The 25912-nt window shown below is 40.9% G+C and overlaps 1 protein-coding gene across 4 annotated transcripts in view; it reads left to right on the top strand.

The window, feature by feature from the left end:
• The window catches only part of LOC106565744 (FERM domain-containing protein 4B-like), a 65791-nt gene that overhangs the window by 22346 nt on the left and 17533 nt on the right, over window positions 1-25912 (top strand). For all 4 annotated transcript variants that reach the window (XM_045691831.2, XM_045691830.2, XM_045691829.2 and 1 more), the window contains exons 2-10: window positions 6021-6086; window positions 6206-6300; window positions 6790-6882; window positions 7569-7653; window positions 12362-12418; window positions 12853-12875; window positions 24387-24470; window positions 25195-25260; window positions 25733-25790. In XM_045691831.2, coding sequence (XP_045547787.2) covers window positions 6021-6086; window positions 6206-6300; window positions 6790-6882; window positions 7569-7653; window positions 12362-12418; window positions 12853-12875; window positions 24387-24470; window positions 25195-25260; window positions 25733-25790 — 627 coding nt within the window. The remainder of the gene's footprint in view (window positions 1-6020; window positions 6087-6205; window positions 6301-6789; window positions 6883-7568; window positions 7654-12361; window positions 12419-12852; window positions 12876-24386; window positions 24471-25194; window positions 25261-25732; window positions 25791-25912) is intronic.

Below are 25912 nucleotides of genomic sequence, written 5' to 3'. Positions count from 1 at the left end.
ACAATTTCCCAAAAAATACAGTTTAAGTTTTAGTACTTTTAGTAGTGTGGATAATGTGGAGTAGTGTGGAATATGATGGGTGTAGACGTCTACTGTCCTTGGGAAATTGCACCCGGAGTACTGTACAGAGAAAATGAATGACCTTCAGAAACCATCCTGAATCACTCAAATCTACACACACTATTTCACACTATTATATAGCAATATCTTATATCTAATGTGATATTATATATTTGAATACCATTGTTAGATAATGATAGGAATTGGATGTTAGTGATTGATTAGTAATGCCTGGCGAGTGCCTATAAATTGGTGTGTGTCAAGCAAGATCATTGAGATGGTGGTTGCCTGTCAAGAAAAAAATCACATCTTCTAGAACTCCTGTGTGCTGCCTCTGTTTGGTCTTAACTGTCATATAGTTGATGTTCCACTCTCTGAACCTTCCAAATGGCGTGTAACCCTAGCATTACAGTTGATCCATTTCCCTAATGAAGGAACAACTGCAGTCTAAAATCAAGTTAACAACAGAGTGGAAAACCTCAAGAAAAAGACTAAGCTGTAAGTCAGAAAGAAAATAGAGTGTTTATGAGGCGGGGATGGAGTGACTGAGCTGTCCGTCAGTCTGCCTGTGAGTGTAGGTACAGCATGTATGTGTAAAGTGTGTTTATGGGGTGTGCACTGCAGACCAATCTTCTTTAGGCTGATTCTCTGTGGCTCTGTCCAGCCCTTTGCCATGTGAGTGTCAGGCTGTCTTGGACCAGGGCCCAGGGCGGGAGGCTGGGAGCTCACCCTTTGGCACACCACTCCAGCTCTACAACTCCAGCCTCTCTAGACCAGAGCTGTGACTCTCACAGATTACATCAGCAGGGAGACATAGTAAAGCGTGTGTGTAGTAGTAGACTACTACTGATGCTCCTCCAGGGCATTGACATTCTGATTCACAACAGCCTCTAGACGCAGAGTGAAGTTGGTGTTTTACTCAGCAGTGTACATTCTCTTGGGCCAAGAAGACGGAGTAGTGTGCTTACCTTTCAAGCATCTCTCAAGCATCACAGACTTTCTACAACTTCATCAGTAGAGAGAGGCTGTGCCGGGCACCGGGTATCTCAGTCTGCTTTCTGGGAGTGAGTTAGTGAGCATTGAAGTGACAGCCATGGCTCTGGGCTTCATGTCTAGAGTGGAGGAGTTGCTGGCATCAAGCAGCAAGGTTGTGTGGAGCTTGGCAGAGCAGACCCTCAGAAGGTGGTCCTCTCAGGGGTTCATGCCAGCCCGCCGCTTCCTACAGACATGGTGGCACCTCGGGGAGTTCTATCAGGTACGCTGGGACTGTGTTACCAATCAATCCCTTTACTCCAGGGGAAAAGTTGTACTGTACATGCTGCTCTAATCAATGTGGTTTTTATTGACTACTCTGTTGACAGCAACTGTGCAAGCTGCGGACTGGGATGTACTGGTGGCTGAAGCAAGATCATGTCTAATATATATTCTAATTTGACCTGTCTTGTTGATAATGTTTTACACCTTGATTTCTGTAAATGTATATATCTGTCAGGAGTTGTCTGGAGTCTGTAGAATAACCATCACATTGTGGCTATAACTATGGAGCATATCCAAATTGTACTACGTTTTAATTTGACTTTTAGAATTGCATATTGTATTTGATAGATTGTCTGTTGGGTGAAAGTTTACTGTTTGTGCCTGTGAGGACTCAGGACAGGGTGTTTCTTTATGAGTCACAGAGACAGGTTTAACATGGGTCTCATTGCACATATGGAAATCCTCAGGAAGCAGCACTGCCAGTCTTTTGATCTTTGAAGGTTGTCTTTGAAGTGCTGTCTTTTATTGGAGCACCTGAATGGGATCTTGTTCATGAACAAATGAGACATTCTCTAACTATATACATTTCTGTTCCAAACGTTAAAAACATTTCAAGATTTCAAATTAGGAAAGGTTGTTTATGAACTACCACTAAAAGCTAAATTACATCATCAGTGAAGATAGCTGGTGTTAGGAGATGGTAATCAGTGAGAATGTCAATAAGCCTGATAAGCAGTCAATTACAGGCATGGCCTAATGCTGCAGGGTTGGAGCTAAGCCTATGTAGGTCAGTGGCTGGAGGTCGTGTGAAGCGGCCACGGCTGGAACGCCCCGCCCCAATGACAGGCCTTTAGGGGGATGACCTCTCTGGCATGGCTATTACACATCACATTATCTTCCTTTAAACCTGCGGGTCAACCACTCTCTAAAGCCATGGCCTCTAGCCTTTCTGCCTTATGTGAGAGGCACTTGTTAAAAAATTGTTAGGAAAAATTGTCAGAGTGAGGTGTTCTCTCATTTATGTCTGGAAGTAGCTAGCATGCTGGCTAACTTTAGCCAGTTAGCTTGGGTGCTTGACTGCCGTTGTGAGGTCAGAACGCTCTGAATTAACGAACGGAGAATCTGACAACACTCTGAATTCGTTCTCTGGCACTCCAGAGTGAATTTATGAACACACCCATAGTCTAGTGAAAAGCATGAGCTGGTGCACACCCAAAACGTTAGGAGAGCTGCTGACTAATGGCGAATCAACAAATAAAGAGTTGCACATTATATATAAGCTTCCAGTCATTTATTGGATCTTGTTCATGAACAAATGAGACATGTACATTTCTGTCAAATTTGGAAAATGTTCCAAAACACTGCTTTCTTCAGCGGTCCATCCTGACACTTGTTAAAAAAATGGTTAGGATTAGAGGTCGACCGATTATCATTTTTCAACGTCGATACCGATTATTGGAGGACCAAAACCCGATGCCGATTCATCGGCCGATTTTTATATATGTATTTGTAATAATGACAATTACAACAATACTGAATGAACAATGAACACTTTTATTTTAACTTAATATAATACATATATAAAACCTATTTAGTCTCAACTAAATAATGAAACATGTTCAATTTGGTGTAAATAATGCAAAAACACAGAGTTGGAGAAGAAAGTAAAAGTGAAATATGTGCCATTTAAAAAAGCTAACGTTTAAGTTCCTTGCTCAGAACATGAGAACATATGAAAGCTGGTGGTTCAATATTCCCAGTTCTTCAGTATTCCCAGTTAAGAAGTTTTAGGTGGTAGTTATTATAGGAATTATGACGCATCGACTATTTCTCTCTATACCATGTGTATTTCATATACCTTTGACTATTGGATGTTCTTATAGGCACTTTAGTATTGCCAGCCTAATCTCGGGAGTTGATAGGCTTGAAGTCATAAACAGCGCATAAATTGCTAAGAGCTGCTGGCAAATGCAGGAAAGTGCTGTTTGAATGAATGCTTACGAGCCTGCTGCTGCTTACCACCACTCAGTCAGACTGCTCTATCAAATATCAAATCATAGACTTAATTATAATATAACACACAGAAATACGAGCATTTGGTCATTAATATGGCCAAATCTGGAAACTGTCATTTCGAAAACAAAACGTTTATTCTTTCAGTGAAATACGGAACCGTTCAGTATTTTCTCGAACGGGTGGCAACCCTAAGTCTAAATATTGCTGTTACATTGCACAACCTTCAATGTTATGTCATCATTATGGGAAATTATGGAAAATTAGTTCACAATTCGCAACGAACCAGGAGGCCCAAACTGTTGCATATACCCTGACTCTGCTTGAAGTGACACAATTTCCCTAGTTAATATTGCCTGCTAACATGAATTTTTTTAAACTAAATATGCAGGTTTAAAAAAATGTACTTCTGTGTATTGATTTTAAGAAAGGCATTGATATTTATAGTTTAGGTAAATTTTTCATGGATGCGCTTTTGTTAAATCATCAGTCGTTTGGCGAAGTTGAAGTAGGCTGTGATTCGATGATAAATTAACAGGCACTGCATTGATTATATGCAACGCAGGACAAGCTAGTTAACCTAGTAATACCATCAACCATGTGAAGTTAACTAGTGATTATGTGAAGATTGATTGTTTTTTATAAGTTAAGTTTAATGCTAGACAGCAACTTACCTTGGCTCCTTGCAGCCACAAGGTCGTTTTGATGCTGCACTCGCATAACAGGTGGTCAGCCTGCGACGCAGTTTCCTCATGGATTGCAATGTAATCGGCCATAATCGGCGTCCAAAAAGGCCAATTACCGATTGTTATGAAAACTTGAAATCGGCCCTAATTAATCGGCCATGCCGATTAATTGGTCGACCTCTAGTTATGATAGATAGTCACCAACAAAACTTACCGCTGGGCACAGACTGGTTGAATTAACGCTGTTTCCATATCTTTACAATTAAATTACGTTGAACCAACGTGGGGATAGGTTTGAATTGATGTCTGTGCCCAGTGGGTCTTCTTTTACTGCCACACTACTAAAGTAAGGAACATGAATTGTTGTGTAATGATTTTTGGATAGGGTTCAGACTGAGCAGTAGCTCATTAGATGTCTTGCTAAGGTGAATTTGAAATGGAGTTATTGGGGCTTTTGGGGTAGACAAAGACAGGCACAGAAAAGGAGCAGAAAGGCAGGGAGTGTGGGGAGCATGTTGGAGATACTTGATTTTTTTTATACTTTAACTCAAAATTAGTACTAATATTGTCCCACTTCATCCCATGAAACAATGTTGGAAGACTAACACATTTTAGGCCATGGAGCTACTGGCCTCTTTGTTTGTATGCTTGGATGTCATTTGTCCGTAACAATGCAGCATTGATAAATGCACCGTAGTGTGGATCATGCACTGGACAACCCACACAATCACTATAGTGACTAATCCCTGTTTAGACAATGGAGATTGTGTAATGAACAGCTACAATAATTCTCTCTATTAATACGGATTACACACAATCCTATGTTGTTCTATGAAGACAGGTCTTATAGTTTTTTTTCTCTGTGTTATAAAAACTTGTCATCTAGTAATCCATGCTTGTGTTTCTGATTAAGGTTCTTGGTCTTTGCTATACAAGTGGGCTATTGAACCATTCAGAAAGGGCTTGAATTCTCAAGGGAATCATCTCTAGAGATTCAACTTTGTTTTTGAAATGCCTAGAAACTACAGTTTGACTTCAGAAAAAGAGAGTTTACATAATAGAATTTAAACTTTGTCCATCCAGGATGGACATTTTTCTTTGGCATCACTTTCCATTAAAAGGATCACATATGCAAACATTCTCACATCATACACATTTAAACCAGTCAGTCCATTATGTTGCATACACTAAAAACATAGAGGATATTGATACATTCACTCAAAATCAACCGCTGTCCCAACTGCACTGGATAGATAAGTACATATACTGATACAATTTACTTTGCATTTAGCAGTCCAACAGCACAAGGAACAAATGAATGTTTGAACACATTCTTCTTGGCCAAGGGCATTCTGAAGTGCCGGCCAGAGGCAAGCATCTCGAACTGAGGTGGTAGAGGGTGGGTGGGGTCGCCAATGACAGCCAGTGCCTTCTTTTTGGTTGCCTTGTGGAACAGACTGCTCAAATGTGCCTGTGGTCGACCAATTACTTTGGTCGACCACAGGCACTTGACCAGCACCATTTTTGAAGGTTGATGGTCTGTCCCCATCTGACGTAGCATCTTTAAAAAAGAGTCCTACCAGAACCATGTCATCCGCTTCAGTGTTTTGCGTGACAATAAATAAAATACTTTGTCCAGACATGCCCATAAGTCAGTAATTTCAATTAGATTTAATGTGTTCAAAAACAAAACACAAAAGTAGCCTGTAAAACAGCTTAAAAGCAGCTCTGTTGTGGAGGTGGAGGGAACAATATCCTGGTAGACTGCAGTTAACACCAGCCCAGAACTTCTATTTCCACCCTGTGGTCACTTTCCACACCAGAGGCCAGGCCAGCCTAACCAGTTGGGAGCCACATGTTTTTCACTCAACACGACCCTTCGCCATAATCAAGCAGCCTTGAGAGTCAACACTGACACGAATCCTGTGCAGCCTCTTTCCCTTGTGGGGGGGATTGATCATCTCTATTCCAGGGGATCTCATCATGTCTGTTCCCTTCCCACAGATGACAGAGGGCCGGCTGTGCCAGGTGCACCTCCTGGACGACAGGAAGCTGGACCTAATGGTCCAGGTACACACCCTTCACACATCCTCAACCTCCGTACTTCTAATGTTGTTCACTGGGATGTTACACTCTAGTGTGGACACTTCATATATTTGTGTTCATTTATACTGGTTTCATTTTCCTAGCCGAAGCTCTTGTCCCGGGATCTGTTAGACTTGGTGTCCTCACACTTTAACCTGAAGGAGAAGGAGTATTTTGGAATATCCTTCATCGATGACACGTACGTACAACTCCTACAGATGTTCTATCTTAATTTGATCACTGTTGTCGCAGAGAATGTTCCTGCACAGCAGGAAATGCTAACTGTAGTGTATTCAAGGTTTAAAAAATGCTTCTAAAGTTTGTAATTTCTACTTTAAAATGTCAGACTTGATTCATGCTAACAAAAGATGTATCAACCCCTACATAAATGTCCATTCATTATAATACACATAATAACTCACAATTCCTGTTGCTGCAGGATTATTTTCCTGCTGTGAGAAACTGATCAAATTAAGATAGTACATCTGTAACTACATTCTAGTTCATTGATGTATTTTCAATATTGTGGTGTCAGGTACAAAATACTGTGAATGGGTGCAAACCGGTTTAGCTCCTTTTCCTGCTGCTGATTGCATGCATCTCCATGACACAAGTGAGACAACTCTGTATCAGTCTAGCAGTTGACATCACAGTTAACGGTGTAGCATCTGCTCGTATCCTTCCCCAGTGGTCAGAGTAAATGGCTCCAGCTGGATCGCAGGGTCCTGGATCATGACTTCACTAAAAAGACTGGTCCACTGGAGCTCAAGTTCCTGGTCAGGTGAGTGATCTCTCTCTCTCACTGCCTCTCAGCTGGTAGCCTACAGTATGGACCACCAAACTGTAGTAGCCGGCTACCCATAGTGTACTCTATCACAAACATATCATCAGTCTGAGACGTTGACAGTGTATCTTACACACATAAATCCATAGACTCCCCTTCCTCTTTGAGAGCTAGACTCCATATAGTTTATTTGAAAATCCATCTGAAAATGTGAGGTATCTATAAATGTTGCCCAAGAGAAGGCTCAAAGAGCTACTACAGAGACAACCCCCAGTGTTAATCGGAGGTACAGTTATTGTAGGGGTGGCAGGTAGCCTAGTGGATAGAGCGTTGGACTAGTAACTGAATGGTTGCAAGATCGAGTCCCCGAGCTAACAAGGTTAAAACAAAAACATAATAATAATCTGTCGTTCTGCCCCTGAACAAGGCAGTTAATCCACTGTTCCTAGGCTGTTATTGAAAATAAGAATTTGTTCTTAACTGACTTGCCTAGTTAAATAAAATGAAACTTGTAACCCAGACCACATGTAGAGACTCCTGTCCAGTAGATGGCAGTAATGTAACAATGTTTTGACAATCTGCAATAAGAAGATGTTCTGAAATTGGAAGGGGGGTACTAAATACCCTTACACCTTATTCAAGTACTCCATATGATTTACATAATGTATATATGTGTTTTACAGGTTTTATATTGAGAAGATAACATTTTTGAAAGAGAATACAACAGTGGAGCTGTTTTTCCTAAATGCCAAATCGTCAGTCTTCAATGTAAGTGGATGTAACTCATTTTCTTACATTTGTTACTCAATATGATTGTATTGAGCATACCATGAATCAGCCTTCCGTAGCCTGTCCTTCAATTTCCATGCCATTGCACAAATAATGTGTTTACCCTGTTTGGGCTCATCCACTGCCTGCACAGACATAAACCAATTGTGTGACCTGTGATCATTTGGGTGAAAATATAGTCCCACAAATGGAATTACAAGACAAAAGTTCCTGCTGTGGAATCATTGTGGGGCATTCTAGTTGGTAGGATGAGTTGCTGCTGGAACTGAAAGTTGGCTCCAGATGTCAACATCTTAAAACAAGCAAGGTGGGCCCAAAACACAGTTGGTGGCCAGAGTTATTTTGTCTACACATCATTTACAGAAGACAGTTGTTTAGTAAGGAGTGCCTGTTTGACTGGACACTATTAAGTTGAAGGCCATTACTATTCATTATTTCAAGCTCTTTCAAAAACAGTCTTACGAGTAATTGTTCTGTACATAGTTCATTACTCATGGGGCTAAACTCACTTCACTTGCTGACTTCACAGAGACTTCCCGCTTTTGTTTTATGTACTCTTAATACTACATTCTTCAACACAATGAGTATCAAATAGTTCCATAATCCTCCAAAATATCATTTGACTCAGGGCTTTCTTTTGGAAACGCTGCACTATAACAACATGAACAGGAACAATATCCTGATTCACTGCCTCCCCCTCTCAGAAACCTGTGTATATTTCCCATGCCACACACAGCCAGAGTAGTAGAAATGAACTGTATTGTAAAATATTAGATAGCGTTAGTGGTAATTAACAGGAGGAAATCATCTACCATACATGTTGGATGATGGAGCTGGAGAAACAGGTCTTACATTTCAAACACATACAGACACACATACATCACATATTAGGCTATATTTACACATGCTCGCTCGCACACACACACACACACACACACACTCACACACACACACACACACACACACACACACACACACACACACACACACACACACACACACACACACACACACACACACACACACACACACACACACACACACACACAGAGCAGTGATTGTAGTGTGTATGGCCCAGTACATCATGGTTGCCAAGCTCCCTGCCATCCAGGACTTCTATACCAGGCATTGTCACAGGAAGGCCCTTAAAATTGTCAACGACTCAAGCTACACAAGTCATAGACTGTTGTCTCTGCCATTAGCTCCCCTCAATGACTCCCATCTACAGTACCAGTCAAAAGTTTGTACACACCTACTCATTCAAAGGTTTTTCTTTACTTGTACTATTTTCTACATTGTATAATAATAGTGAAGACATCAAAGCTATTAAATAACACATATGGAATCATGTAGTAACCAAAAAGTAGTTAAATATATTTTAGATTCTTCAAAGTAGCCACCCTTTGCTTTGAGGACAGCTTTGCACAATCTTGGCATTCTCTCAACCAACTTCATGAGGTAGTCAACTGGAATGCATTTCAATAACAGGTGTGCCTTGTTAAAAGTTCATTTGTGGAATTTCTTTCCTTCTTAATGCGTTTGAGCCAATCAGTTGTGTTGTGACGAGGTAGGGTTGGTATACAGAAAATAGCCCTATTTGGTAAAAGACCAAGTCCATATTATGGCAAGAACATCTCATATAAGCAAAGAGAAATGAAAGTCCATCATTATTTTAAGATATGAAGGTCAGTCAATCCGGAAAATGTCAAGAACTTAGAAAGTTTCTTAAAGTGCAGTCGCAAAAACTATCAAGCGCTAAGCTGTTCCAGATGACTGTGTGATCACGCTCTCCTTAGCCGATGTGAGTAAGACCTTTAAACAGGTCAACATTCACAAGGCCGCAGGGCGGATTACCAGGACGTGTACTCTGAGCATGCGCTGACCAACTTGCAAGCGTGTTCACTGACATTTTCAACCTGTCACTGACCGAATCTGTAATACCAACATGTTTCAAGCAGACCACCATTGTCCCTGTGCCCAAGAACACCAAGATAACCTGCCTAAATGACTATCAACTCGTAGCACTCACGTCTGTAGCCATGAAGTGCTTTGAAAGTCTGGTCATGGCTCACATCAACACCATTATGCCAGAAACCGTAGACCCACTCCAATTTGCATACCGCCCCAACAGATCCACAGATGATGCAATCTCTATTGCACTCCACACTGCCCTTTCCCACTTGGATAAAAGGAACACCTACATGAGAATGCTATTCATTGACCATAGCTCAGCGTTCAACACCATAGTGCCCTCAAAGCTCATCACTAAGCTAAGGACCCTGGGACTAAACACCTCCCTCTGCAATTGGATCATGGACTTCCTGATGGGCCGCTCCTAGGTGGTAAGGGTAGGTAACAACACATCTGCCACGCCGATCCTCAAAACTGGGGTGCATGATCAGTCTCTTCCTGTATTCCCTGTTCACCCATGACTGCATGGCAAAGCACGACTCCAACACCATCATTAAGTTTGCCAACGACACAACAGCGGTAGGCCTGATCACTGACAATGATGAGACAGCCTATAGGGAGGAGGTCAGAGACCTGGCAGTGTGGTGCCAGGATAACAACCTCTTCCTCAACGTGGTCAGGACAAAGGAGATGATTGTGGACTACAGGAAAAGGAGGACCGAGCACGCCCCCATTCTCATCAACGGGGCTGTAGTGGAGCAGGCTTAGAGCTTCAAGTTCCTTGGTGTCCACATCACCAACAAACTATTGTTGTCCAAACACACCAAGACAGTCGTGAAGAGGGCACGACAACACCTATTCCCACTCAGGAGACTGAAAATATTTGGCATGGGTCCTCAGATCCTCAAAAAGATCTACAGCTGCACCATTGAGAGCATCCTGACTGCATCACCGCCTGGTATGGCAACTGCTCGGCTTCTGACCGCAAGGCACGACATCACTCCTGCCATCCAGGACCTTGATTTGATTTGAAACTGGTTCTCATGATGACAGCCACAGGAAAGGAGGACCCAGAGTTACCTCTGCTGCAGAGAATACGTTCATTAGAGTTACCAGCCTCAGAAATTGCAGCCCAAATAAATGCTTCACAGAGTTCAAGTAACAGACAAATCTCAACATCGACTGTTCAGAGGAGAATGCGTAAACCAGGCCTTCATGGTTGAATTGCTGCAAAGAAACCACTACTAAAGGACACCAATAAGAAGAAGAGACTTGCTTTGGCCAAGGAACACGAGCAATGGACATTAAACCGGACATTAAACCAGAAACGTGCATCTTCTCTCTTCGGATGATGATAACACTCTGACCTGAGTGGACGGGTGCAGTGTCCAGATGTGCATTTCCAAGCTCTCTGATTGGTTAGGAATGGCAGGGCTATGATGGGTGAGGTATAACTAAGGTAGGCTGAGCAGCCAAACGAATGGGACTTAAGGGAAACTGAAGGGACTGCGAGGGCAAGTTAGGTAGAGAGGAGAGAAGCAGGACATACTTTCTTTTACAATGACACCTCCACTATGGGGTTCTATCACCACTTTCAAAACAACTGGGAACTAGGAAATCTCAGACTTCCAACTTCAGTGCATTCAAAACAACTGGGAACTCTGGAAAAAAAACAAGCTCTGACTGGGAAAAATATATTTGAACGGTCATTGCAACTCGGGAACTCAGGCGTCTTTCTATATCTCCAACTTTCCGACCTGATTTTTTAATTTATTTTTTATTTCATCTTTATTTAACCAGGTAGGCCAGTTGAGAACAAGTTCTCACTTACAACTGCGACCTGGCCAAGATAAAGCAAAGCAGGTCGACAAAAACAACAACACAGAGTTCTGTGATCACTGATGTATGATTTGACCTCGTATTTTCCCAAGTTCCCAGTTGTTTTGAACACAGCGTAAGAACTAAGAAGATCAGACCCAGCTGCTATTGCATTGGTGTCTATGGGAGACACCCAGTTAGGTAGACAGGAACTAACAGTTTTTTTTCATGGTAAACGACCTGAGTGAATTATCTTCATTTATCCACCATCTTAGATACAATGCTGACAACTTGCCAGGGGTGCATTCATTGTGCTGATTCTGTTGAAAAACGGGGAATTACCTACCTGAATTTATCCAATGTAAACTCTTGTTTTGCTCTGTTTGTTTCCGTTTTGGACTTCAGGCGTGTTTCTTAAACGGAAGCAAACAGAGCAAAACGAGAGATTCTTTTGGACAAATTCAGGTAGGTATCTCCTCGTTTCGTCCCGTTTGCTTCCGTTTAGGAAATGGTTTGAGACAGAATTGACTTAATGAATACGCTCCAGGACCATATAGCTCAGTGCCCACGACGATTTTTTTTTCAACACTAGAGGAACGTGAACTTGCTCGTAGAATGTACCATTTTGATGATTAGGTGGTTAAAATTATAAATAACGGTGGTTATAGAGGCTTTGTGTAGCTATTGTATGTACTTTGTCGTTCCACGCTATTATGTAGTCTACGCAACAATATTTAGTTTCGAACGTCGATGAAGAATATGAATAACTTTTAAGATTCCGAATCAACCTTAAATACGTACAACCGTTTTTCATTGACATTGGTTCAGACGGTAACTGTGGCGTTGAGGTACATACTGGTGGGAATGATATTTATCTTAAGTCAAGTGCTACTGTTCGAACGTGGTACCTTTGTTTTTTTTTTACACTATTACACATTTTCTCATTTTTTAACGACAGGAGATCATCGAAGTGGAGAGTGAAAATGTTTTCAAATTAGCTGCATATGCTTTGCAGGTAAGTGCATTTTTGTAGCTTGTGTGACTTGTAATTCATCAGCGATTTGAATATAAACTGAATCAACACTCATACACGCTGTTAAAATAAGTTCATTTCAGGAATCGCCTTGTGAGTGATGTACAGCTACGTTTTTACTTCAATATTGAAATCATTGTACTTCTTATAGTGTGCAATAAGATGTTTTGCTGTAAATACTATTCAAAACTGAGTAAGATTGAAAAGTGTTACCGTAGTCCTAAATAACGTTGAAGACTTATTAATGACTTATTAACAAGCATTTCGCTACACTCGCATTAACATCTGCTAACCATGTGTATGTGACCAATACAATTTGATTTGATGACGTATTGATAATGTTTTAATAAGTCATCCAGGCTAGTACTTGATGCATATTAATTATTCTAACTTGTAACGGTACTCTTGTTTCCCAGGAGGCCAAAGGAGACTACACAAGGTAAGTCACTCATGTCAACACTAATAGATTATTATTATTATTATTAGATCAAAATTATCACTGATCTGCATACATATTTTGTTAAATATCAAAACAAATTGCTTCAGCTTGCATCATTAAGTTACTTACTCACATTTGTCAGCCACAGTAGGCTACTTGCAAAGGGACATTCTAAAACATGTAGGCCTATGGAAGAATAAAACTGGTATGTTACTGGGGCTAACTTATTAAAGATGTTTTTGTGAAAGTTTCAGGGTCATTCCATGTCAATTCAGCAAGCCATGTCACCCACCATCTCAAATTATTCTGAAATTGTTTCTGTAGTTAGAAACCGATAAGATTAGCATTCCTGAAACATTATTTTGTTGAAATATCATTTGATCTCTGAGAAATTAAGCAAATTGATTTCACCCAAATTGGCCATTTTAATTAATAGGATTCTTATAATCTTCAATAAATATAGTACCTAATGTATAAAGTATCAGCTCTCTGTCTGACAAGTAGTATGGAGCTGCTGCTTGTGTAACAGTGTAGGTTCCGTCCCTCTCTTCGCCCCAACCTGGGCTCGAACCAGGGACCGTTGCACACATCAACAACTGACACCCCACGAAGCATCGTTACCCATCGCACCACGGCCCTTGCAACGCAAGGGGCAACCCTACTTCAAGTCTCAGAGCGAGTGACGTCACCGATTGAAACGCTATTAGCGCGCACCACCGCTAACTAACTAGCCATTTCACATCGGTTACACTCACCCCCCTTTGACCTCCTCCTTTTCCGCAGCAACCAACAATCCGGGTCAACAGCATCAATATAACAGTGTAGGTTCCGTCCCTCTCTTCGCCCCAACCTGGGCTCGAACCAGGGACCCTTGCACGCATCAACAACTGACACCCACCAAAGCATCGTTACCCATCGCGCCACAAGAGCCACGGCCCTTGCAACGCAAGGGGCAACCCTACTTCAAGTCTCAGAGCGAGTGACGTCACCGATTGAAACGCTATTAGCGCGCACCACCGCTAACTAACTAGCCATTTCACATCGGTTACACTTGGGGTATTGCTTCTTCAACCTTTGTAATGTATTCCCTGTAAATCTGGTGATGGTTTTCTTCCCCTGTTCAAAGAAATTAGCCATTGAAGTCGCTTACATTCTTTACCATAAATTAGTGTGAAAGTACCAAGTTCTGCCCACTAGATGCCACTGTTCCTGCAACTGCCACCACATCCTTTTATCCATTTTGCTGGTATCTTGTATTTAATAAATAGGACTCAATGTTTTCTTTGCAACTTTTGGTAGAAACCTGATTATTTATTTTCATCATGAGAAAAAGCTGTGTGGTCAAGCCAGTCCTCCATGAAAGCAATTCAGTTTGTTCTTCTCTTAGCAACCTAATGCTTCAACCCAACTCTCCTTGAATAGTCCAATATTTCAACAAAAGAATGCTTCAGGAATGCTAATCTTATATGTTTCTAACTACAGAAATGTTTTCAGAACAACCTGAAATGGGGGTGTTAAAATTCTCTTTCTTCTGCTTTCTGAGGTGGAATGACCTTAAAAGCTTCTTCAGGATCGGTGGGTCCCCTGCAGGACGTTGAGCTAACATAGGCTAATGTGATTAACATGAGGTTCCCAGGACATAGACATATCTGATATTGGCAGAAAGCTTAAATTCTTGTTAATCTAACTCCACTGTCCAATTTACAGTAGCTATTACAGTGAAATAATACCATGCTATTGTTTGAGGAGAGTGCACAGTTTTGTACATGAAAAGTTATTAATAAACCAATTAGGCACATTTGGGCAGTCTTGATACAAACTTTTTAACAGAAATACAATGGTTCATTGGATCAGTCAAAACAATTGCCCATACACTGCTCCCATCTAGTGGCCAAAATCTAAATTGCAGCTGGGCTGGAATAATACATGATGGCCTTTCTCTTGCATTTCAAAGATGACGGTACAAAAAAATACAAAATAATGTTGTTTTTTTCTTTGTATTATCTTTTACCAGATCTATTGTGTTGTATTCTCCTACATTCTTTTCACATTTCCACAAACTTCAAAGTGTTTTCTTTAGAGGTCGACCAATTATGATTTTTCAATGCCGATACCGATTATTGGAGGACCAAAAAAAGCTGATACCGATTAATCGGACGATTTTTATATATTGACAATTGCAACAATACTGAATGAACAATGAACACTTTTATTTTTACTTAACATAATACATGAATAAAATCTATTTAGTCTCAAATAAATAATGAAACATGTTCAATTTGGTTTAAATAATGCAAAAACACAGTGTTGCAGAAGAAAGTAAAAGTGCAATATGTGCCATGCAAAAAAGCTAATGTTTATGTTCCGTGCTCAGAACATGAGAACATATGAAAGCTGGTGGTTCCGTATAACATGAGTCTTCAATATTCCCAGTTAAGACGTTTTAGGTTGAAGTTCTTATAGGAATTATAGGACTATTTCTCTCTATACCATTTGTATTTCATATACCTTTGACTATTGGATGTTCTTATAGGCACTATAGTATTGCCAGCCTAATCTCGGGAGTTGATATGCTTGAAGTCATAAACAGCGCTGTGCTTCAAGCATTGCGAAGAGCTGCTGGCAAGTGCAGGAAAGTGCTGTTTGAATGAATGCTTACGAGCCTGCTGCTGCCTACCACCGCTCAGTCAGACTGCTCTATCAAATATCAAATCATAGACTTAATTATAATATAACACACAGAACTACGAGCCTTTGGTAATGAATTTGGTCAAATCGGGAAACTATCATTTTGACAACAAAACGTTTATTCTTTCAGTGAAATACGGAACTGTTCCGTATTTTATCTAATGGGTGGCATCCATAAATCTAAATATTGCTGTTACGTTGCGCAACCTTCAATGTTATGTCATAATTATGTAAAATTCTGGCAAATTAATTACGGTCTTTGTTAGGAAGAAATGGTCTTCACACAGTTCGCAACGAGCCAGGCGGCCCAAACTGCTGCATATACCAGGTCGCAATTGTAAATGAGAACTTGTTCTCAACTTGCCTACCTGGTTAAATAAAGGTTAAAAAAAGTAGCATTAAATGAGGGCCTTGATGTTGTTCTTTTGACACTGAGCTGGAATCTGATATTCAAAATCTCTACAGTGGTTGCTCCACTAAAAGTTTTGCGATTATGCTGCAGTACTTGGAGGTAATTTGTGGTTTAGTACGGTACCCTGCATCACCCCTTCATTGCTCCAGACCAGTGCAAGGGGGAGTTAGAGCACTGATTATGCTTTTGGGTCCTACTGTGACTAACGGATAATGAATGGGTGACATAAACCTAAATAGAAACTGATAATTGTACACGACTTCAGTATTACTTACTAAAACTGTTGTTACACTAAGGTTTTTATTTTGTTAGGATTATTTTCCTCTTACTGTAGTACTGTAGGCCACTCCTGACCGGTCACATTGTACAGCACCTGAGTGGCGCAGTGGTCTAAGACACTGTGTTGCTACAGATGCAGGTTCAATACCTGTGCTGGCCTCAACTGGGAGACTCATGAGATGACTGTAGGTTTTTGGTTTCTCTCCCTCTAAAAACAGAAATAAATAATTCTAAATAACAAACTGGCTATATTTACAAATTAGTAACAATGTCTCACCCCATGTTCAAGAATGGCCTTTTTCTCGCTCATTTTACGTTATCATCTCCAAAATGTTTTTCTTTTTTTTAACAAAGTGATTATTATTAATTTAGAATTATATAAAAGCCCCTTGGATATTCTCACAGATATAATATTAACCCTGTTATTAGCAGGACAATATATATTGGTCATATTGGTCATGGCTCCCGAGTGGAGCACAATGGGATTGCCTTGCCGTTCTCAGCTGTATCCACTGAAAGCGCGCAAGGTTCAAGGCGCGAGGGAAGGGGGCACGGGATGGGCCGCAGAAGACAGACCTAGCCCAGACCTAGGAAAGGGGGGTGGACCCCCACCCCACCACATTGGGCTGCACAGAGCAACAATTTAAGGGGTATTGCACTAATAATGGCGCTGACTAGGGAAACGTTCTAGCAGGACAATAGACTTGCCTAGATGGAGGATAGGGGTAGAATTCTATCGTCAAATGTATTTCTAAGTTAGGTTCTAAGTTAAGTATTATTATTATTATTATGTCTCACATCCAACCATGATTGGGAGTCCCATAGGGCGGCGCACAATTGGCCCAGCATTTCTCTCCCTCTAAAAACAGAAATACATTTTTTGGCCTTTGCAAATATTATTTTGGCCTTTATTCAGATTACAATCGCTGACTTTCATTTTTTTTGAAAATGAAATAACCTCCAAAATATCGTTATATATTATCAAGTTGATGGCACCGTCATATAGCCGGCACCTACATAAAGCTGAGTGACTCACTCATTCATGGCTTCGGATCAAAATAAATAAGTACCAACATTCTTTCTGATGGTCTTTAATAAATACATGTTTTGGTTATCCTGACCTGGACACCATGTACAGTATTATAATAGCCCATTTATGAGCTATTATCAGGACAATATACCTTTACCAACACCTCTCTGTATTTTGATACTTTGTGGATGTGGCCTCCCCAGTGATGCAGCTGTCTAAGTCACCGCAATGCAAAATGCATTGTTACAGATACCCATGTCGGCCAGCACCGGGAGACCCATAATGCAGCTTTTGGTTTAATTTAGAATCCTCCAATCCTCTACATGCAATTATTGGCGGAGAGTCACGTCATATTTTTCGATATACTGTAGGCCTACCGTAGGTAGCATGAGTCTCACTAGTGTTCAGTAATGCGCTGTTAAAAGTGGTGTAGGTCTTATTTAAAGAGCATATTGAAGTTGGAAGCAATGGGATTTGAAGCAATAGCCTTTAGCACCATTTCATGCTGCTCTGAGACAAGCATGGGGATTGGTCTTGATAAATCAATTAGATTTTTTGTTGTTGACTGAATCTCTGTTTGGGTATTGGTTAGACTAAAATGATGGTGTAGAAATGTTATGCTCTTAGTGTAACCTTTATTTAACTAGTTAACCAGTTAACAACAAAGTCTTATTTACAAGGACAGCCTACTCCTTCCTCCCCATCAGGGAATTGAACCCCGGTCTCCCGTGTGCCCGCACGACATGGGGATTCTTTAGCTAAATAGCCCAGCACTGTAGCCTACTCCCGACTGTCACGTTGTACAGCGGCATATTTTCCGTTCCATCCTAATGGAAACCCAGAGGCTTTTTTTTGGGGGGGGGGGGGAATAGAAACACAATAATATTTATCAAATTAATTAAGCCATATTTCTTAATCAGTCCCATATACTATGTTCTTACAAAAAAGGTTTTAAATTCTCTATTACAGCCACTATTGAAGGCTATCAAATGCTTCTCAAAGATGCCCTCTGGTGGTCAAACTAGCACTAACTAGCATTAATGGTACTAGTGGTTGGCCCTTAAATAACGTGCCATAGAATTCTGCTGTACCCCGCAAGCTGTGCTGCTGGACGCTGCAACTTTTTAAAGGACGAACCACTGTACATATCTGCTTTACCTGTGACTGTTTATATATTATAATTATGTATTACTCAACGATAAAGGCATCTATAGAACATACAACGTGATGTATCTAGATCCGGTTTTCCTGGTCAGTGTTTTATTGTTGTTTTAGTTATTGTTTTATTAACTCCATTCCTCAGTAGCCAAAAGCTATAGGGTCTATACTCTGGCAAACCTGACCTCAATTGCTTTCTGTTTGACTTTGTGTCCTGGCTTATTGAATTTCCTTTCCCGCTCCCATCTGGTTCAGTGTAAATATGTCTTGGATTAGATTATCATCGGTATCTTGTGCAGGCAACAACAATCATTCATCTCCCCCAGAAATAAATAAATATATATATATACACACATACATTTGAAGTCGGAAGTTTACATACACTTAGGTTGGAGTCATTAACTTGTTTTTCAATCACTCCACAAATTTCTTGTTAACAAACTAGTTTTGGCAAGTCGGTTAGGACATCTACTTTGTGCATGACACAAGTAATTTTTCCAACAATTGTTTACAGACAGATTATTTCACTTATCATTCACTGTATCACAATTCCAGTGGGTCAGAAGTTTGCATACACTAAGTTGACTGTGCCTTTAAACAGCTTGGAAAGTTCCAGAAAATGATGTCATGGCTTTAGAAGCTTCTAAAAGGCTAATTGACATCATTTGAGTCAATTGGAGGTGTACGTGTGGATGTATTTCAAGGCCTACCTTCAAACTCATTGCCTCTTTACTTGACATCATGGGAAAATCAAAAGAAATCAGCCAAGACCTCAGAAAAATAATTGTAGACCTCCACAAGTCTGGTTCATCCTTGGGAGCAATTTCCAAACACCTGAAGGTACCACGTTCATCTGTACAAACAATAGTACGCAAGTATAAACACTATGGGACCACGCAGCCGTCATACTGCTCAGGAAGGAGACGGGTTCTGTCACCTAGAGATGAACATACTTTAGTGCGAAAAGTGCAAATCAATCCCAGAACAACAGCAAAGGACCTTGTGAAGATGCTGGAGGAAACAGGTAGAAAAGTATCTATATCCACAGTAAAACGAGTCCTATATCAACATAACCTGAAAGGCCGCTCACCAAGGAAGAAGCCACTGCTCCAAAACCGCAATAAAAAAGCCAGACTACGGTTTGCAACTGCACATGGGGACAATGATCGTACTTTTTGGAGAAATGTCCTCTGGTCTGATGAAACAAAAATAGAACTGTTTGGCCATAATGACCATCATTATGTTTGAAGGAAAAATGGGGAGGCTTGCAAGCCGAAGAACACCATCCAAACTGTGAAGCACGGGGGTGGCAGCATCATGTTGTGGGGCTGCTTTGCTGCAGGAGGGACTGGTGCACATCACAAAAAAGATGGCATCATGAGGAAGGAAAATTACGTGGATACATTGAAGCTACATCTCAAGACGTCAGTAGGGAAGTTTAAGCTTGGTCGCAAATGGGTCTTCCAAATGAAGAATGACCCCAAACATACTTCCAAAGTTGTGGCAAAATGACTGACGGACAACAAGTTAAGGTATTGGAGTGGCCATCACAAAGCACTGACCTCAATCCTATAGAAAATTTGTGGGCAGAACTGAAAAAGCGTGTGCGAGCAACGAGGCCTACAAACCTGCCTCAGTTACACCAGCTCTGTCAGGAGGAATGGGCCAAAATTGACCCAACTTATTGTGGGAAGCTTGTGGAAGGCTACCTGAAACGTTTGACCCAAGTTAAACAATTTAAAGGCAATGCTACCAAATACTAATTGAGCGTATGTAAACTTCTGGCACGGTTGTCGTAAGGATTGGACCAAAATGCAGCGGGAATATGTATACTCATCTTCTTTTTATTTGAAGAAGGAGAAACAACTAAATACGTATACAAAAAAGAACGAAACTGTTCTGTCAGGTGCAACAAACACTAAACAAGGAACAACTACCCACAAAATCCCATAGAAAAAACACCCTTCTTAAATAGGACCTTCAATTAGAAGCAACTAGGAGCAGCTGCTTCCAATTGAAGGTCAACCCAACAAACACCACATAGAAATAGACATACTAGAACATAGCCCAACAAACCCCGAAACACTCTAAACAAACACACCCCTGCCACGTCCTGACCAAACTACAATAACAAATACCCCTTATACTGGTCAGGACGTGACAACTTCTGACCCACTGGGAATGTGATGAAAGAAATAAAAGCTGAAATAAATCATTCTCTCTACTATTATTCTGACATTTCACATTCTTAAAATAAAGTGGTGATCCTAACTGACCTAAGACAGGGAATCTTTACTTTAATTAAATGTCAGGAATTGTGAAAAACTGAGTTTAAATGTATTTGGCTAAGGTGTATGTAAACTTCCGACTTCAACTGTGTGTGTGTATATATATAGTTTTTTTTACAAAGCCTAATGTGTTTTGGTGGAGAGATAATGCACTGAAAGGCTTGACCTGGTGATAAGGTTTGTTATTTTAGTCATCAGGTGGAGAAGAGAGGGCTGAGGTAATCAGGAAATATTGTCCTGTCCGTTAGAGTGGACGAGCACTGAGCAGGTTGAACCTGTGGGGTGTTATCCCAGCTTGGGTCTCCTAGAAACCGCTGGGCATCAGGCCGATCTGAACACAAAAGCTTTGCTCTGCTCTGTAAGGAATTGTATTGTGTGAATGCACACTGTGATATTTAATGCTTAAAATGCAGTTTGTTTCTACGTCAAGGTCTTTGTACTCGCAAAACTCTAATTTCAGCAGCACCTGTTTTTTAAAGCCCACTTCTCGGGCAAGCTTCAGTTCATTGTATAGTATTCAGGATGCCCAGTGATGCCCTTCACGGCCTTGTGTTGCAGTATATTAGGGGTGCGTTTTCAGATTGTTTAGCCCTGAGGTGTCAGGCAGCTTCGTCAGTTAATGTTTCAGCTGCGCTTTGTCCTGACTGAAAGCACAATGAAACAGACCCTGCCAACAAAGTCTGTAAAATCAGTGTGGATGGGAGCCTGTCCAACTATATAGCCCAGCCTACTCTCTCCTGGGTTGTTTTTAGACTAATACATATTTTTCCTCTCTGATGGTTTTAATTTCTACCTTTTTGGATAAGGAAGGTTGGCAAATCCTCTCATAAAACATGTGCAGCTCTAGACACACATTGCAAAGGGCCCTGCAGCTCTGAGATTAGATGTGGAGGAGTTAGGGAGAACCCCCTCCTCCAATGTACTGCCTGTTCTAAAAGGGATGAGCTTCAGGAGTGCAGTCCTCACGGGCCCACGGTAGACTGCCGGGCGTCAGATACTAACCATTGTGATGTCATTTATCTGTAGTCAAAGCTGGCCCCCCTGCTGAGCTATCACTTTATAGTTTCCTGTTGTGCCTCTAGCCTTGGATTGACTTTGCATGTTCATTGGGATCATGTGCATATAGGGGAATAAAAATATGTAGCCTAGGGGTTATCATTTTACCTTTGATGTTATGCAGTGTTAATGTAGTAGCCTAGATGACATGCAGTGTAATATCACCATGTAATACTTTTCAGCTGATGACTGTCACATCCCAGTTAAACGTCATTAGTATAAACCATTATCCTTATAGGCTACAGCACCCCTGACACTGTCGATTTACTCACTCAAATGTAGACCCAACCTGCTTTTACTGGGAATTTCACAGCAATGGGGATCTCCTGGTCTCTTTCTTTGCATTTCCTTAACAGGGACTTACTATCAGCCACTGAAATAGCTGACCTACTGTATGAGTGTTTAGCCGACACCCTTGCTGTCTGGCAGGGTGGAGGAGTTGCCCCCAGCCCACGTCACAGGACGTGTAATGAATTCCAGATTGCTGACAGCGCAATGTGGCTACATAGTAGATCACCCTAACAACACCAGCCCCAGCGCCCTATAAAATGTATGCCATCCAACTCCACAGCAGTGAACTAACTGCCATGGCAGCAGAGACTAGTGAACCTCCGATAGGCAGCTAGCTAGGGAACAATGATTGAAGTGGCTTTCTCTCTGTAGTGTTTCACCTTTCTACTGAGTGAGCAGGTTCATATTACTAGATCATTATGGCCTCTGCATTCTAAGGATTGTTTAGTTCTTTTCATTTCACTTTGGAGATCATTGAGAAACTGCAAGTGACATATTTGAAAAAGTTCAGCTCATGCTTTGTAGTTTCTTTTATTGATTTTCTTCAGTAGTTATTACATCAAATAGTTTCAATGAAAAAATACCAAAACATAAGTATACTATGTTGTCTCAGTAGTTTAGAACATGATACAGATATGAAGGATCTACTGGTCTGAGTCCTGTCTGAGAGGCCAAGTCCTATTTTTGAAAAGCTCTCTGTGAGTTGTACAGTACCTTTCAACACTGCATGGGCTCCCAAAACTGGTGAATGGCTTTTTGTTCCGGGCTCCAGTGCTCTGGCCTGCCAAGTCATAGCCCTCTTTGTCGATCAGTAATTGTAGAGCAAATGCTCCCCCATCATGTGTTGGAGTGACTCATAGTTCACTATCTCAGACCTTAACAGTGACATACAGCACAGTTAGTACAGAGAGGTAATTTCCTATTGCTGTGTATTACATCACCTCCAGACTTGAGGTACCTGTGGCATTTATGATTAAATTAGGTCTTAATTGTGTGTTTATGAAATTGTATGGTAAATGACGTATGGTAGGACTATCTCTCACTCTTTACACTGGCATGCAAAGATTGATGTCAACGCCTGTACTGTACACACCAACCTCAAAGAATGCACATGTGATAACATTGAAAAACATTTGCTCGTGAGTCATAATTACCATCCCATTCTGGAACTGCGCCTTGACATGATACAACTATATTTCAATTTCCTCTCTTAATTTAAAGGGCATTTATCTGTTTCTATTGAGACACTTTGGCAAGACCTAAGTAGATATTAAGCCTAGTCTGTTGGAATGCATCAATAGCCTGCCAGATAAACATATGAAAAATGTTCAGACATGACCACTTTTTATTTTGATTTGGTTAATTTGTACAACATTTTCATGTTGATATTTCACATGATCTCTGTCCCCTGTGTTCTGCTCTGTAGAACTCATTTGGGGTTATTATTGGATATAGGGGTTTATTGAACTCAGAGATGGTCATCATGGAGATCTAGAGTAGTAATTACACAGTGTAATGCCAGTATAATAGTGTAATGCCAGTATAATAGTGTAATGCCAGTATAATAGTGTAATGCCAGTATAATAGTGTAATGCCAGTATAATAGTGTAATGCCAGTATAATAGTGTAATGCCAGTATAATAGTGTAATGCCAGTATAATAGTGTAATGCCAGTATAATAGTGTAATGCCAGTATAATAGTGTAATGCCAGTATAATAGTGTAATGCCAGTATAATAGTGTAATGACAGTATAATAGTGTAATGACAGTATAATAGTGTAATGCTAGTATAATAGTGTAATGCCAGTATAATAGTGTAATGCCAGTCTAATAGTGTAATGCCAGTATAATAGTGTAATGCCAGTATAATAGTGTAATGACAGTATAATAGTGTAATGCCAGTATAATAGTGTAATGCCAGTATAATAGTGTAATGCCAGTATAATAGTGTAATGCCAGTATAATAGTGTAATGCCAGTATAATAGTGTAATGCCAGTCTAATAGTGTAATGACAGTATAATAGTGTAATGCCAGTATAATAGTGTAATGCCAGTATAATAGTGTAATGCCAGTATAATAGTGTAATGTCAGTCTACTAGTGTAATGTCAGTTTACTAGTGTAATGACAGTCTACTAGTATAATGTCAGTCTACTAGTGTAATGACAGTAATAAGAACTTTTGATCAATCAGCAGTGTTGTTATTATGGAGCCTTAAAATGCCCCCTGAGCCTTTTTAAGATACAACTGTTACTGTTCTTGTGAATTAATTCAGTTGATCATTATGTTTCAATCCTTCCTTATTTACAGTGTTGAAAGCTCCAGGTCGGACCTGAACAAGCTCCCGGTTTTACCCACTAGAGTCCTGAGGGAGCACCCCTCCCTGGTATACTGGTAAGCAGTGCCACATTAACAACACTTTAACCACAAATGCACAAGGGGTATTAATCCAAGTGGATTACACACAGTCCCATAGATATCAGACCGCAGTCCTGTCAATACCAATCCTCCCCTCACCCTGTCCCTATCCCCATCAAATGGCTTTTTAATTGTAGCTAACACCTAGATGCACAAAGCAATTATATTCCCATGCAGATGAGCTGGTGTGGGCAGCGAGGTGGAGGTACACCCAGAGTCCTGCCAGGCTGTTTATCTCAGATGGGCTCTGTGTTAATTATGTCTGGCTGCATCATGAACAGCAGGGTGGTGCTGACTTCATCATGGGAGCTGGGCTAGACAGGAGGGAGAGAGAACGAGACGGCCAGGCCAGCCGCTGGTTAACAGCTCTTGTGTCTGTCTGAGTGCATGCTGCTGCATCTTGTTCTTCTGCCTCAGCATTCATCTGAGGCTGCAGCCCTGCCCACTGATGAACAGCAGCTGTATGGATTAATGGGCAGATTGGAATTACAGGGCCGTGTGTGTGTGAGCAGATGGGTCGTGTGTGTGAGCTGAGAGGAGATGAGAACCATGGTCAGGCCAGTAGGCCAGACAGAATTCTCTCCATGAACAGGAACAATGTGTGTCAGGGAAGGACTGTCTCACCACTTGTCTCTGTTTGGGGATATGTTACAATCACTGATGGCTTATTCATTACGGCTTTTATTTTTCTCTATTACAGTGAAGACCGAGTGATCGAGCACTATGAGAACCTGAAGGGCCTCAGCAGAGGGCAAGCAATTGTGCAGTAAGTCATGTAATAAATGGGCCTTTTTATGTTAATCTGGGCCAAGTGCATGGAGGAAGTGAGCTGCTGTGTACCTCTAGTTCAGTACGTTCATCAGTCCTCTGTAGCGTCTACTCCTGTGTTTCTGTTTAAAAGGGGTTGCTGTCCCACTGCCAGAATGTGTCATTAATTAGGGGACAGCGAACTCTTACTAGCCAGCAGTGTGTGACAGAGGTCCACTCTGTTTTCCCTGGGAGGGCTTAGCCTAGCGAGGTCATTTACACACTGTATGATTTGTGCCCTTGACTTGATCAATTGATTCTCCAAGGCCCTGTAAAGAAATCGATGGCTTCGCCACGGTAAATGACTGTGTCTGGTGAATGAATGACTGGGGCTTAAAGCCCATTCAAACTTCTGTAGAGCAGCCACTCACAGACGTTGATGAAGTGTAACTGCCTGAATTGCTGCTAACGTGTCCCTCTCTGTTTTGAAGGTATTTGGCCTTAGTGGAATCCCTCCCTACATATGGAGTTCATTATTATCCAGTAAAGGTAAGAAAAAAATCAACCCTGTATCTTACAGTTGGAAGCATCAAACATCTGTACATATTTTTTCATGTTTGCTTTCCCATATAACTAACATTTTTAAAATATAAAAAAGTAGTGTGTTCAGA

The sequence above is a fragment of the Salmo salar genome, chromosome 12, assembly GCF_965601325.2.
Source record: "Salmo salar chromosome 12, fSalSal1, whole genome shotgun sequence".
In the NCBI taxonomy this organism is placed as follows: domain Eukaryota; kingdom Metazoa; phylum Chordata; class Actinopteri; order Salmoniformes; family Salmonidae; genus Salmo; species Salmo salar.
The sequence above is the reverse complement of the archived record's forward strand: the minus strand, read 5'-3'. Positions and strand labels throughout refer to the sequence as shown.